Here is a 15,635-nt window from a genome sequence, read left to right on the forward strand (position 1 = left end):
CTTTGGTTTTTGAACGTTTTGGAAGTCAAACAGATTTCTGGATTGATTCCGTTCCACTTTCAAGGTATGACTGCGTGTGTGTGTGTGTGTGTGTAGAGGCAACATTTTGGTGGGGAAAATTTTATGAATTAAGCTTATAATTAAAAAGCAGGCGATATTAGTAAGAATGACCCCAACACTTTGGTAGATGTAGGAAACTGTCCCCCTCAGACTTCTATACGTCTATTATGTTGCACTGAATGTGCTTTGCCTTGGGATTCAAATATTATTCCCTCTTGGGAGACAATGGTCTATCAACTTGGCTTCCTGCCTTTGATTGAGTAACAGTGGAAAAATTGCATAGCTGGCTAGCAAAAGGGGAAAGGAAGATCCCAAGGGAAAGTGGGTCATCCACAGGCTTAAGCAAGCCTGACCCACTGATCACTCAGGATTCTAAAGGAGTCTGGATATAAAGAAAGGTACGCAAGCTAAGCCAACCTCTATAAGCCAGGTTAGGCTATGTGCACCAGTCACAAGGGCTTAGGTCTATTGCAGCGAGTAAGTCAACAAAGCCTCAGCCTTTGGCTGGGCACAGTGCAGCTCTGGAGCTCAACAACAGAAAAATGCTCATAGTCTGCCACATCCAGCATGTTTCCCCCTCCTACTAAACAGTGGCGGAGGCTTTGCTGAATTAAAGAGAACTGAGGAGGGGAAAGGGTCCTGTTTATTGAAGCACACACTGGTGGTTTAGGTAGCAGCATGGGCCTCTGGGATATCCAGCCACAGACCACGACATCTGAATTAGTATTTCCCTAAAAAGCAACAGAGCTCAGCTTCCACAGAGCAGGCTGCCTAATGTTGTGCCATCTTCATTGAAAACTGAAAAAACAAACTTGAAAAATAAGAGATAAGAAAATGGAAAGCAGGACTAAGCATACACAAAAGCGCAAAGAATTCTTTAAACAAGAATCAAGGCAAATGGCAACCTTTTCCCAAGTCACTGTAACTGATTCAAGTCGGGGAGAGAAGTGCAGCCTTATGCAATGATTTGAGAATCCTGATAGACAAAGCCAACACACTGACAACACACACAATAACTAAGTGGGCAAGGCAGTGCTTTTTACTGGGTCAGGAGCTCAGTTTGTGTATACACGTTCTGAAAATTCAGAACGATCTTTCAGGCTGCAGGAAGACATTGCGCGATACCTCCGCTCCCAAATATGCCATTGTGCTAGTGTCTCATTAATGGTGCCCACATCAATCCCACACACCCAACAGGGTCATCCCTGAAACAGTGTGAGGTGCCCAAAGTATGAGGCTGTCTGCCAATTCAGATTCAGGTAGGTAGCCGTGTTGGTCTGACGCAGTCGTAATAAATTAAAAAATTGTCCGGTAGCACCTTAGTTGGTCTCTAAGGTAAAGGTAAAGGTAAAGGCACCCCTTCCCGTACGGGCCAGTCTTGACAGACTCTAGGGTTGTGCGCTCATATCACTCTATAGGCCGGGAGCCAGCGCTGTCCGCAGACACTTCCGGGTCACGTGGCCAGCGTGACAAGCTGCATCTGGCGAGCCAGAGCCACACACGGAAACGCCGTTTACCTTCCCGTTAGTAAGCGGTCCCTATTTATCTACTTGCACTTTGACGTGCTTTCGAACTGGTTGGCAGGTGCTGGGACCGAGCAACGGGAGCGCACCCCGCCGCGGGGATTCGAACCACCGACCATGCGATCGGCAAGTCCTAGGCGCTGAGGTTTAACCCACAGCACCACCCGCGTCCCTGGTCTCTAAGGTACTATTGGACAATTTTTTAATTTATTTTGACTGCATCAGATCAACACGGCTACCTACCTGAATCTAGAAACATGGAAGGCACCACATTGAGTCTCATGAAATGGAACTTAGTGCTAAGTTGCTACTGGACAATTTTTTTATTTATGCCAATTCAGAGACAGCATAGGTCACCCCAAATCTTGCATATGGCCCTCATGGTTACAGTATTGGCTGTCCCAGCCTTTCTATACGCCAGTAAACAGCGTTGAAATAAAACTATTCAGACCAGGAAAAGGGGAGAGCAACAGCCTAAATGGAAAAGGCCTTTGGGATGGATAGAGCAGTTAGCATTTCCATCCACAAAAAGAAACATCATGAGCTGAAATGGAAAGAGCTGAAGTGATCCTGCTGCACAAAAGGAGTATGAGCAGTGTATTTTCAAAAGGATTTATAGAAGTGGGGATGACGTCCACATAATGACAGTACAAGATGAGAACCCATCCTGGGTGCAATGGTCTGAGTCCCTCCGAGCTGCTTCCATCAAAGTCCAAACCAGGTGGGAACGTCTGCTTGCCTGGGGTCGCCTTTCTGCCTCTGCCTCTCATCTTCCATAAATTTCTTCTGGGTATCTTCAAAAGAGCCGGGCTCAATGACTTCTTCTTTTTCTGGAAACAAGTCTGGAAACTGAAAAGTTTGTCCCGCAGCCTAAAGATAGAAAACAAATGCTTAATCTCATGTTCCGGTAGCAGCTACAACTCTTTCAACAGCTGTGGGAAGTTTCAGCTGGTCCAGAACGTTACTGCCAACCCCCAAAAGACTCAGCAGAGCTTGTAGGAAGTTAGATGTAGAATATTTTATTTTATCTTACCTTTCCTCCAAAGAGCACAGGGTAGCATAAATCCCTCCCTCTTCTCACGGCAACCCTGCAAGACGGTCTGGTCACTCTGTTGGCCTAAGATCACCCAGTGTGCTTCATTGTTAAGTGGAGGATTGAACCCATAACACCTCAGCCTTAGTCTGACACCCAAACGACCGCACCACACTGGCTCTCTCAGTGCCACTTACTACATAAATAACAGGCAGGCAAATATCCAGCACCGGTTCAATAATGACCCAGATGTCCATGCAGAAAACAGTGACTTAGGAAATATGGTGCAAGGGTGTGTGGTACCATTCAGGAAGCAGGTGGTCAGATCAAAAGATGCTCCCGCCTAGCCAAAAGATCAATTGCTGGAGAGAACATATTGAAAGACTGTATACATTTGCAAAATTACATTTCTCGATTGCAGCAGGTGTGAGTGAAAACACCGATCCAGCAGATGGTCTTGGGTTACCTCAGAACATTCTTCAACTCATTCTCCCCCCCCCCCAGACTAATGTATCAAGAGAAGACAAATGCACCTCCATGTGGAAAAAAATTGCTGGGGGGCAGACAGCAGTTTTATGGGTACTTTCCCCCTTTAAGATAGATATAAAAGTGGTGGGGACAGAATCATCACTGAAGTGGATCAATTAGGGAAGATTTTCAGTGATCTTCTCAACCCTGGGTCTGGTAGCATTTGGTCCAGAAGTGTGTGTGTGTGTGTGTGTGTGTGTATCCGAGAGAGAGCGTGCATTAAAGCACAGACCATGGCTATTGAGTGCCTCCATGTCTGCAGACCGAGGAAAATGATATGCTAGACAAAACTGTGTAACGATAGGAAATAAAAAGTGATTCTTGAAATACATGTAATTCCTGAAATGTAGGATTACATTTACAGCAATCACTCCCCATAATGAAGAGAGTCCATGCCAGCACAGAGAGCGCTGCCACAGACTCAACGTCTCCCATTTGGAAAACAATCATCAGCTGACCTTTTCGCTTTTATTTAACAGCAGGAACCTATTATTCGAGGACAGCATTCTATTCCGTTGACATTATCTCTTTATTTTTCCATAGTGTATGCAGTGTTGACAACCTCATTAAAATCAACCCTGTCAGCTTTCCATTCAATTCAAGTAGAGAACTTGGTATAATAAAACTATCAGACAATAACGTCGCATAGAAAGAGGTGTTATAAAAATATTGTCTGGGGCTATTTTGAAACTGCTTTCCAAAATACCTTCACAGCTTTAGCCCACCCCTAAAGAACTTGGAAATCAACAGCATATAAAACCCAGAAGACACGAGCATTTTTGCTGCATTTCTACAAGTCAAATTTTGCTTTGCAAGCTAACTGAGCTTTTGCCAATGATAGCGGTCTCATGCAATTATTTTGGAACTAGGCCCACAAGAAGGTGCAATTTTAGCTTTCTACATCTATGGCTTCTCACCCTACAGCACAGGTGACAGATCTTGGTCCCAATTTACAGAGATCCAGGCCTCAAAGCAGAAGCACTACTATGTCATTCCAAGTCCTAACATAGGAAGTCAGACCCCTACATACATAAGAGACCATTTCCACCACTGCATGCCATTGCCAAATGCAATTTCTCTATCCTGCGCCTCTAATTCTGCCCTTTAGGAAAGATCCCAGAAACATTTTTGATAACTGTTCCGGAGGTCTACTGAAATCCAAGCTTGAACATTTTCCAGAAACAACACAAGAAAGAGAGAGAAAGGGCTTTTAACACCTGGGAGCATTTTGGTTATGTGCTGTTGCTGTCCACCTTAGTTCTAAAGAAGCTAGAAAAACAAAATAAAGCAACAAAAATAACTCCAATATAGACACCACGGGCAGCATTGGAAAGTCACCAAGCAACATTAGCATGGTTGCCACCTGTCCCTTATCCTTGCCTGCACAATGTCGTCCTTGAGTGATATTTCTACATATACCAGGGTTGGGGCTACTGCCAAGCTGAAAACTGAGAGGCCTTGTCTTAAGGTAGACATGGGACCTTCTGTTCTCAAAGGGCAAGGATATGGTCTGTGGGATGAGCCAAGGTGCTAGCCCTTGAACTTTTCTTCTGCACGCTCAACCCTAGTCACAGAGTTGGGAGGCTGAAAGTATGCTGCTCAGGGCAGATGTTTCCACGAAATGCTACATCTCTTTCCCATACTCTTCATTTATTTCAAGTAAGAAGGCATAGGGCAATGCTCAGACGTGATAGCAGAACTAGACAATACCCTTCCAGCTATCTAGGGAAAGTGCTCCCAGTTCCCAGGCTGGTCAAAATCAAATATTGAGCAGAAGTCAATCTGTTTCTGGAACCTTTTAATAAATAGAAGTCAGTGCAGACAAGTTGGCTCTTTCCACCTCTTGTTTTGCCGAGAAATGCTGATCTTGGCCAGCGGCCAGATAGGATTTGAAACAGCCAAGACATTACATTGAACTCTCAGAACTGAAAGCCTTATAAATCCTCACAATACCATGCAGTAATTTTGCACTGGTCGGATTCCGGAGTGCTGAAAGCTTTATGAAAAATAGTTACTGTGCATGTTCAGTAGCTAGTTTAACTTGACCATTTTGTAACTTCAACTATATCCAGAGGAATAACTACACGCCGAGGGCTAAATATCCATACAGAAACCCTATATCTTTTGTCATAGCAAAGGCTGCAAGTGTAAAAGATGGTGGTTTATTACTCACTGAAAGTCAAATCTGAGCTTCTGCCATATTTACAACCATTTGTTAAGGACCCATGGTCAAAATCTCTCAGCGGGGTCAATGGACATTTGCTATGGGTCTCGTTTAGCACAGGATTACACCTATGGGAGCAATGAACCTTACAAACAAACCACTTTGCTCCAACCAGGGAAGGTCTACTACGATCTCAAAGACCCACACTCATCAGACGGACTGCTGTGTTCTGCAGCAGCTGAAGCTTCCACAGAGCCATCCAAGGGCAGCTCCATGAAAATCTCGCCCTGAAGTTCTGAAGGCATACATGACTCTAACGGGATCCAAACCGGGGACAGGGGAGAAGTGCCTTACTCCTTCTACCAGGTGAAGTTGTTTGCACTGTAATTTGATGAACAGTGACTCTCTGCAACAGAACCAGCAGGCTGCAAAAAAACAACCAAGAACACAGCTGGCATAGTTTGCACGACCCCCAAACCACATCACACGTGCCAGCCGTGAACTATTTGAAGCAACAAGCTTCAGAGTTTTTAGAAGGTTCCAAGACGATTATGCTAGCCACTAGGCCACACACCCTTCTCAAGTGATTTGGCATCAGCTAACCTGGTAAATGCACCCGCAGATCTTGCATGCCTGAACCTCACTAACAGCAGGAGGCGAGGGAAGAAGGGCAGAGAGCAGCTGAGGTTCTCCAGGCACAGAAGCAGTTTCCATTTTGATATATAACCTGGTTCTAGTTTTTGAAGCATAAAAGGCAATCATTAGTTCTGCATCATAATCAAGGCTACAAAACGTTTTCTCCTCGGGAAGAAGGGAGAGAGCACACCAAGAACAGCCTGAAACTCCTGAAGGTGATATTGACCACAAGCACTAATTTGAGGTCATTTGCAGTGGGAGACAAATACCACCTGCGCTGAACTATTCACTTGCCAAGTTCGGTGTGTGTGTGGGGAAAGAGTCCTCAATCTTCCAGACAACCTGGTCCTTGTGCATGCGAGTCAATTCTCTACTCTCGCCCGTACGGCTATGTGTTATATGATGTCTAACACATCAGGGTTTTCATCTTCCAACACTTGAAATGCAATGATTAATGTGTACATATTATATTGCATAAGTTGCCCTGGAAACTAGAAGCTGATGACTTCCAGAGTAGGGAAACGTAACTGCTGCCTTCAAGACAAAACAATATTTCTCAGATGCGTAAGAATGCCAGCAACCAAAGACAAAGAATACAGGGAAGAATAATGCTGCCACCTACTGACTCGTTCAGGAGGCAAACATGAAGACCTTCCAAAACAGATGGCTTTCTGAAAGGATTACCCGGAACGTCTAAGAAACATGAACTTGTTTGAGCCTTGGACTTGTTTACACCAATCAAGGGGCGAAGCAGGGTTTGAAGCAAAGGAAGGAGGACGGAAAAGAACCTCGGAATGACCAAGGACTCCCTTCTTGTCTGTTTCATCCTGGCCTAGCTCTTTGTGAAAATGATACCACATTATGAACCAAGGCAGGAAGCTAGAACATCCTAGCTCACCTTAGCAAACAGAGCCTAGGGGAGGTAGCTGATTTATGATGGCCACCACCTCAAATGCATCCATTTGAAAAGCTGTATGCTCTCCTCAAGTCATATAAATCAGGCCTTAGCAATGTTTTTCCTCCTACGTCATTCATGAGTAATATTATTTCTAATGTAATACTGAGTTACGCACAACTAAGCAAGAAAAACATAACAGGAGCCCTTCAGGATTAGCCACTAATTAAAAACTAATGAGAAGTGGGTTTTAAAAAAATATGACGATTGGATCAAAGACTTCCCAGTCATGAGGAACTGAAGGTGAGTCATTGTTGAGAGCAAGATTAAGGTCAACCAAGAAACTCTGCACAGATAATGACAAACCTGTTAAGGCTGAAGAAGAGCTTCTCCATTTGTCTCTGAAAATGTTAACTAAAGGTGGCTTAAAAGAGAAAGAATGAAGAGTCATCTCACAGATCAGCAACTCATTAAGATGCAATAGTTAATTATCAGGGAGCCAAAAGATACAAAGAATGTGCAGGGCACAGAAGGAGTGAAGATACACACACACAAACCTATAGGTCTGTCTGTCTGCATCAAAAGAGCACCTGTGAAGTTCAGCAAGGCTCCCCGACCTTCTCTCAAGCCTGAAAGGAGCAGGAGGAGCTGATCTCCGCAGCCTCCCTGAGCTTCACAGGTCCAAAACAGCAAGACTTTGATCCATGAAGCCCAATGCAGCATGGCATATGAAACCCCTCCAGTTCCTGAGCTGGGAGAGGAGGAAACACAATTTTTGGCTACAGGCTGAGGATATCAAAAATTAAAAGAGAATGGCTACTAATATTGCCAGTAAGATTAAACGATTTCACTTTACAGCTGTCCTGTTCAAATGTGTGTTCTTCAGCTGCTGCAAAAAAGTGAGAATCCAGTTGTGAGACTAGCAGAATGGACATGACATTAGCATCACAGAGTCAACATTCTGAGTCCATGAACTGCTGCACTAAGAAAACAGTGAACATTGGGGATAAAAGCACTTTAAACAATTTCTCAGTCACCTTCTTGTAGCCCTCAGAATTGTAACATCCTGGCCCAGCCTCTCCCCTCAAGAATGTGAGATAAATATGTCAATAAATAAAAATTAATGAGAACCTACCCAAGTGACACTGATGCAAAAACCCCACATATACATTATGTAAAAGAATTTAAGTCTACCCCCTCTCTCCCCCAACCTTATACCGTGTACAACATTAATGTCTCACATCGAATGTAACTGATTTGTAGAAAAGACTATGCAACCTGAAAATAGAGACAGTGCAGGTATTTTTCTAACCCAATAAAATCTTTAATAAAAAGTAAATAATAAATAATAACACTATTAAATAATAATAATAACACTATTAGTTCTTAAAAGGGAAATAAATCAAATCAAATCAAAACGGGCAACTGAAAAAGAGAGAATCTACCAAAATGAAGGAAATGAAGGAACATTATGCAGATCCGCCTAAATTGCATTAACTTTAATGATTTTTAAGATTTAGAATGTTTGGGCCCAGCCACTTAAGAAATGCATTTACTCACCAGCTGTACATAAGCAACTTTGTAATCAGGCTTCTTGATTCGTCGGTTTCTGTGATCCCTCTGCTTCATTGAACCTGTTAAGCATATGAAGGCTTCACTTCACTTTCCACAAACTAGCAATTCTACCCTTCCCTAATAAATGTTTTTTCCAATTAGAGTTGGTTCTGATCTTTGGGGGAAATGAGTTTTGTAGTCTCACCAGCTGCCCTTCCTGAGTGCCAAGGATGTAGTTTTACTGCCCATGATGCTGTTTTACACTGTAATCAACTTTCTATTTAACTGCATGAGCTGTAGGTCATAGCAGCACACAAAGATAATTAATGTAAAGCATCAGTATATATTTTTTAAAAATCCACATATTATGTCACGGTACAAGAGAGAAACTTTTTACTAAACTAAGAGAAGCATCCACATTGGCACAGTTCAAGTTCCTCAGCCTGACCTGCCATCCTTATCTATGCACAGCAGAAAGTGTCATTTCTGTTTCTAAAATGATGTAAGTATTTACAATTAATACAGAACCCAGAAAATATACACATTGGAACAGTCTGAGCTAAATCTTCACACATTCATTATATTTCCTCAACCCCCACCCTTCTCTCTTCTCATGCACACGTACTAGTTTCCAGTGGTTTAGGATTCTATAAGGAGGATGGAAAGTTCATAGAAATCAAAATCCCAGGGGACTGTGCTCACAGACAATAAAGCACTGAGCATGGTTAGAAAGTTCAGCGCAGTTTGTCTCATTTATTTGGCTAAGGGTGCTTTAGCAAACCTCACATTTTTGCCCTTTACTTATCCATCTCCTTTATATGTTCATTTTCTCTCTCTTATAAATTTGAAGCTTGTTATCTAAAAAGATTTACTTTCCTAACCAATCTTGCAATCCTGAGTCTCTACTGCTCTCTACTATACCAACGATATTCTTGAAGGAAAACCATACTCCAGACTTTCTTACAAAGGGGCTGGATTGAATTTGAGGACTGCATTTTCTTCCATTTAGATTTCCTGCCTTTCTTCTGCAGCAGGTGTGTGGTTCTGAAGGAGTCTCCCACCCAAGTACTGGTCAGATGCAGATCTGCTCAGCTTCAGCAAGATGGTGGGCCTTCAGACCATAACATTCCTAAGTCCTGGGATAGGTGGCAAAAATCAATTTTGGACAAATGCAAACACATTTTCCATGGTGTTTCCTTGTCCAAAATTGAGTTTGGTTTATGCCTTTGAACTTTATGAAGATGGACCTGAACACTCATTTGTTTCAGGGCCACCTTTCCCAAATTTTTAGCTTTGACCACAATCCCCCCAGAGGATGGCTGGATAATTAGTAAATTCTAAGGATGAATCATTAAGGATAGAGTGTAATCCACACGTGATCCTCCCAGGAATAAGAAGACAGAGATGATAACAACATCAATACAGGAACTGTTTCAATTAGAAAGAAATATAATCTTGTTGTATTGGGGATCAATAATCAATAGCGAACAACTGCCTTTCCAAATAAGAGAGAATTAATTGGGGGGGGGGGAGGGAGGAATAAACTGAAAGAGTTCTGTTGGAAAACAGAACTCCAAATGCTCTCCAAATGTATACAGAAGACTCACCATGCTGTATCCTGGTTCTTATAGCAGCCACAGGCACTTTATATATACTTTCAAGGTAATCCTTCAATTCCACTCTTGTCATTCTGCACCAAATGCAAACAATTACAACACAGAAACAAACACTTCTAGCATATATATTTTTTTAAAATGGTAAGATCAGAAGGTCAGCGGTTCGAATCCCCGTGACGGGGTGAGCTCCCGTTGCTCGGTCCCCGCTCATGCCTACCTAGCAATTTGAAAGCACGTCATGTGCAAGTAGATAAATAGGGACCGCTCCGGCGGGAAGGTAAACGGCATTTCCGTGTGCTGCTCTGGTGCGCCAGAAGCGGCTTAGTCATGCTGGCCACATGACCTGGAAGCTGTCTGTGGCCAAACGCTGGCTCCCTCGGCCTGTAGAGCGAGATGAACGCGCAACCCCAGAGTCGTCCGCGACTGGACCTAATGATCAGGGGTACCTTTACCTTTACCTAAGATAGCTACATAACAATCTATGTCTTTGGGAGAAATATATTTGGCAGGGGGGTGCAGGAGATGAATTTTATTAACACAAATCAAGAGTAAAAAAAAAACCCTGGAGCTTAACCCAGACACAACAGAGCTACTGTTGGCTGTGGGTTCTAGTTACCCAGGAGTAGCTGTTAGGTCTTTTCCTGGAGAAACCAACCTATGCACTTGTCACCTCCAGGCTAGATGACTGAAATGCATTCTTTGTTTTGGTTCGCACATCAACTAAGCCTAACCATTGCTTGACAATGAACACACAAACGTACAGGCTCTGTGTGAGGAGATCATGGCTGCATTGCTCTTCCACAGTTATTCTGTTGCTGCGCTGAGATAAACCATGGCTTTGGTTAGCATGCTCTACAAAGCCAGGCTCATAATTTAGCTTTCACCAGACTAATCGTGAGCTGTAATCAAGGTATGTCCATGGTTTATGGCTCACTGCTTGTCCTGGAGAGCTAACTCATGACCTGGGTTCAGACAGCAAAGGCTAAGCTCAACTCAGCCAAGCCCAGCGGGAGAACTAGGGAGGAACAAAGCAGTCCCCAGGATCCCGCAAATTCCCATTATGTCATAGTTTGGAATAATGTGACATACAAATCAGATCTATGTGAGGCTGTGCTTGAAGAGAGCCCAGACATTTCAACCTGTTTGGAAGGCCACCACTGGATAGTATCCAGATCAAGGGAATTAACAGCACCACTCTATTCTGCCTTGGTCAGACCATGCCTGGAATACTGTGTTGAATTTGGGGCACCACGATTTAAGAAGGATGTTGACAAGTTGGAATGTATCCAGAGGAAGGCAACCAAGATGATCAAGGGTCTGGAAACTAAGCCTTATGAGGAGTGCTTGAAGGAGTTACCTATGCTTAGCCTGGGGAAAAAGGAGACTGAGAGGAGATATGATAGACATCTTCAAATATCTAAAGGGCTGTCACATGGAAGAGGGAGCGTGCTTGTTTTCTCCTGCTCTGGAGGGTAGGACTCAAGGCAATAGATTCAAGTTACAAGAAAGGAAATTCCGACTGAACATTCAGAAAAACCTTCTGACAGTAAGAGCTGTTCATCAGTGGAACAAACTCCCACAAGAGGTGGTGGACTCTCCTTCCTTGGAGGTTTTTAAGCAGAGGTTGGATGGCCATCTGTCATGGACACTTCAACTGAGTATCCTGCATTGCAGGTGTTGGATTAGATGACCCCTGAATCCCTTCTATGATTCTAAGCCTTGTCTTTGTCCTTTGGACCCAGAATACTTGCAACATTCTGGGGAGATGTCTTCTGGAAGTGTTTCATTTTAACCCGATAAGCAGACGTTCCTTTCCTTGTATGTACTTACTCCATGGGGATGCGGAATTGCACAGTGTCTTCTGGCTGCGGAACACCAGGCCTCACCATTGTCAAGAAGTAATCTGTCCGGAAAACCCTTGTTTGAGGATTTCCAAACTGGTACAGGGGATATCTATAGACAGAAGTAATAAACAGTTCCATTGGGGGGACTGGAATTCTTAATACAAATTATTTCAAGTACATTTATTACCAGGAAGTGGGAATCATAAACTTGCCATCAAGCTATAAATAAAAAGAATAAATCTGCTATGAAACCTTAGTTTTAAAGAACAAGCTGCTTCTTTTTCCTTATACATCTATCTCTTAAGGAAAGGTGATCTAAATGAATTTATTCTGTTCCAAGCAACTCCAACTAAACAAAGACGACGCACAGCAAAAAGCCTGCATTTGCTTAATTTTAATCACATAACTGGATTTTCTATTTGATGACCTCCAAACAGTAGAGCACAGTGACAGAAATAGGGATATATTCCTTGGGCAACTCCCATCAGCCTGGCCAGGTATGGCGGGAGTTCCTAGAACTGTAGAGCTGGAAGGGACCGAGGGTCATTTAGTCCAGCCCCCTGCCAATGGCGTCTGGAGGGCACCATGCATGGCAACACTGCCCGTTGCACTGGGAAGCCGCTTCCTTCTGCCTGTCCCGCTTCGCCCGCCGTGGCGTTTATGAAGGAGCCGCGCTTGGGACTCGACCCGGGGAGCCTCCCGCTCACCGGAGGTCAGTGGGGGCAGCGCCTTCCGGGCTGCGCCACCACGGCCGCGAGGTCCTCGCTAAGCCCGGCAGCCCTTTCAAAAGAAGCGGGAGCCGCCGCCGCCGCCGCCAGACTCGCACCCGGCACGGGGCGCAGAAGCGGAGCCAGAGGGAAACTCCCTCCCTCGCGTTACCGGCCACTTACAGAATTCGCCGGGCCATGATTCCCGATTTCCTCCTCCTCCTCCTACGCTCTCGTTTCCCCCGGAAGGGGCGGGCACATCTTGCTACGAGAGGGGGAGCGCATAGACGTAGAAACCTATAGAGCGGCGATGATGGCTGTTGTCTGGGGTGAATGTTGGCTCCTTTGGCCCCTTTGTTCCCCTCCCCCTGCTGCAGGCGCGAGGGTTTCCAGCCTCAGTGCTCAGACATCCCTCCGGTTGCAGCAAAAGGCAGCCTGGTTCAGATCCCTTTTCGGCCTTGGACTCTGTTCCCGTGGGCTTACTCCGGAGTAGGCACGTACGAGTCTTCGTATTGGGCTGCACTACCAGTCCCAAACCAATGCTCAGCCTCATGCAGCTGCATTGCGTTTGGGATAGCTAAAAACTATTGGGAGAGACGCGCTGCCTAATTTCAGTTACGTTAAAATACCGGGGGGGGGGGTTTCCTGTCATTTTCTACGAGCAGAGCCCACTTCTCAGAAGGGTCCCAGAAGTTTGATTGCTTATGGGCGTCGAAATTCAAATCTGCGGATACGAGCAGCTCATCTTTGCTCTCGTTCCCTGTTAGTCTCAGTGAAACGACAGCAACGCTCCTCTTTCAAAGAAACCCCACACGGCACCATAGAGATTTGGAAGTGGAGGGGATCCTACATGTTGTATTGCGCGAACGGCTGCATTCAACTGGAATGCGAAAATGAACGTTGCGTGTCACGTAGTTCATTTTCTATCTCTATGGGCTCCCTCTGATTAAGCCCCTCTTGTTATGCGCGGAGGATTTAAATTAGAAAGTTACTCTATCGCCCCCTGCAGGTCAGATAGGCTCGCTGCACCCATTTGACGCGGCGACCCTTGCTTGTTCCACAGAGCTACAGAAAGGAAGGAGGTGAAGCGTGACCTTTTGTGCATCTGCAGCTAGAATTGGTCCGCTTTGGGGTTCATTTGAGAGAAGCGATGCTGACCTACATCGCAGGTTCCTTATTAGCCTCCTTGAGATACTGCATGATAAGTGCGTGATAAGTGGATCCAAGATGGTGACAGGTGGGAGAGGCTTGTAAATATGTCAGAGTCAGTGGGAACCCCCTGTTCCTTATGGGCACATGAGACGGGCAGAGCATCTCCATCATGGTTCATAGCCATTGTCCTCTGTGAGTTTGAGAAGTCCTCTTTCAAAGCCACCCAAGTTGGTGGCTGTCTCTGCCTCCTGTGGCAATGAGTTCGATATTTTAATTATGTGCTCTGTGAAGAGGAACTTTGCCTTAGGTGTCCTGAACCTTCCAACATTCAGCTTTGTTTAGAGAACACTGCAGCTAAAGCAATCAGCTGAGTGTATTCCTATTCACAAGCTCAGTTTACGGACATGGCAAGGCAGTGAAGCTTGCGGACAATTTAGTCGGAACTCCCCTATCTCAACCTGTTCTTGCGGCTATTTGGAAAATCAGTGGATTCAGCAAATAGTGATGTCTCCAAGCTATTTAGGAAGGGAAAAAAGCTCTCTTGATGCCTCGCTATGATCAAGCAGAATGGCCAGCCTTTATTTGTTTATTTAGCAGAGCCAAAGCTGAATGTATTTTCATGGTCATTCCCAAAGATCCTTGACAATATGCTTTGCATGTTGAACTTTAAAGGCCAGAGCTCCCTCACCCTATGGCCACATTCTGGTTTTCATTCAAATCTTGCAGGTCAGGAGAGTGCAGAGCCCAACTTGTCTCGGGTGGTCGTCTTATTGTACAGCATTTGTGTTGTGCTGCAGCCTGGAGGAAATTCCTATTTTCCAGGTGTGCAAAACAGCTAGTTTAGGCACACCAATGGGGTCCTGCTGGCTGAATCCAATGCTGTGTAGTTCTTGTCTGTGAATGTGACTGAGGGTGTTGAAAAAGGAATGAGCTTTTTTGTGGTTCCATCTTTCCAGCCAGCCACCTCTGCTTTATATTTTGGAATGTTGTTTGTTTGTGATACCTTCGGACACCTCTTCTAAATTTTTGCCTGATGGTTTGAGATTTCAAGGACCAGTTTTCATCTATGTTTGGATACAACTGGGCACTACTTTGAATCAAAATCGCAGACTGAACTTTTCAAAATTGCACTGATTTGAAACACAGATTTCAAAATTCACTGGTTCCCCTCCGCCCTTGTCTCTTAGAATTCCTGAACTATACTAGATATGAGGTTGCTAGTAAACAAATAATTAATTTTCCTTTATTGGCAAGTAGTTCTGTGGGGGTAAAGTGAAGGAAGCAATGTACGGGATAGCAAATCATGTTAAGAGAAGCTGCAACCCTCAGCATACCTCTCCCCATTTCTTTCTATGGCCCTTCAGATTTTATTGGTCATGAGCTCCCATGAGACACGGGGATCATCCACACATCTGCTTGCCATGTGATTTCTAGGCAGGTCCATCTTTCGGCCCACCGTTTTCCCTAGGAAAACCCCCTGCTTACTGCTGAATTGGGGGGGGGGATATTAATCAGGTTTTCTGCAGAGTGGCGTTTGTTCCAATTCAGCTGTAAATGTAGAGTTTTCTGGACAAAAGAAAAACATTTTGGATCCTTGCCTATAAATCACAGGAAAGCCCTCATGTGGGTGAGCCCTCAAGCCAGCATGTCCGGTGACCAGAAATGGTGGAAGTTGGAATCCAGCAACATCTGAAAGGCCACAGGTTCCCCATCCCTGTCCTAGAGGCTCAATGCAACAAAGTTAACAATGATTTAAGAAGAGTAGTCATAGTGGATAGCTAAGAAAACCCAGTGGAGTTACTTCTGAGTAAATATGCATAGGATTCAAGTATGACTTATACCGTGATACCTCCAGACGTTTGACTACAACTTCCATCATCCCTAGCCTCACTTGTTGAGCCTGGCAGTGTTGCGGTGTCCAGA

At 44.6% G+C, this 15,635-nt stretch overlaps 1 protein-coding gene across 1 annotated transcript; it reads right to left on the reverse strand.

Moving 5' to 3' along the window:
• Positions 1 to 685: 685 nt before the first annotated feature.
• Positions 686 to 12,856, reverse strand: MRPL23 (mitochondrial ribosomal protein L23). Its single transcript, XM_083495092.1, has 5 exons — positions 12,744 to 12,856; positions 11,840 to 11,962; positions 10,001 to 10,083; positions 8,400 to 8,473; positions 686 to 2,453 (listed from the first exon to the last, which is right to left on the reverse strand). The coding sequence occupies exons 1-5, from the start codon at positions 12,758 to 12,760 to the stop codon at positions 2,289 to 2,291; spliced, it is 462 nt and encodes a 153-aa protein (XP_083351218.1). The 5' UTR covers positions 12,761 to 12,856; the 3' UTR covers positions 686 to 2,288.
• Between the last annotated feature and the right edge of the window lie 2,779 nt (positions 12,857 to 15,635).

The sequence above is a fragment of the Podarcis liolepis genome (assembly GCF_965112155.1).
Source record: "Podarcis liolepis genome assembly, chromosome: 1".
Lineage (NCBI taxonomy): Eukaryota > Metazoa > Chordata > Lepidosauria > Squamata > Lacertidae > Podarcis > Podarcis liolepis.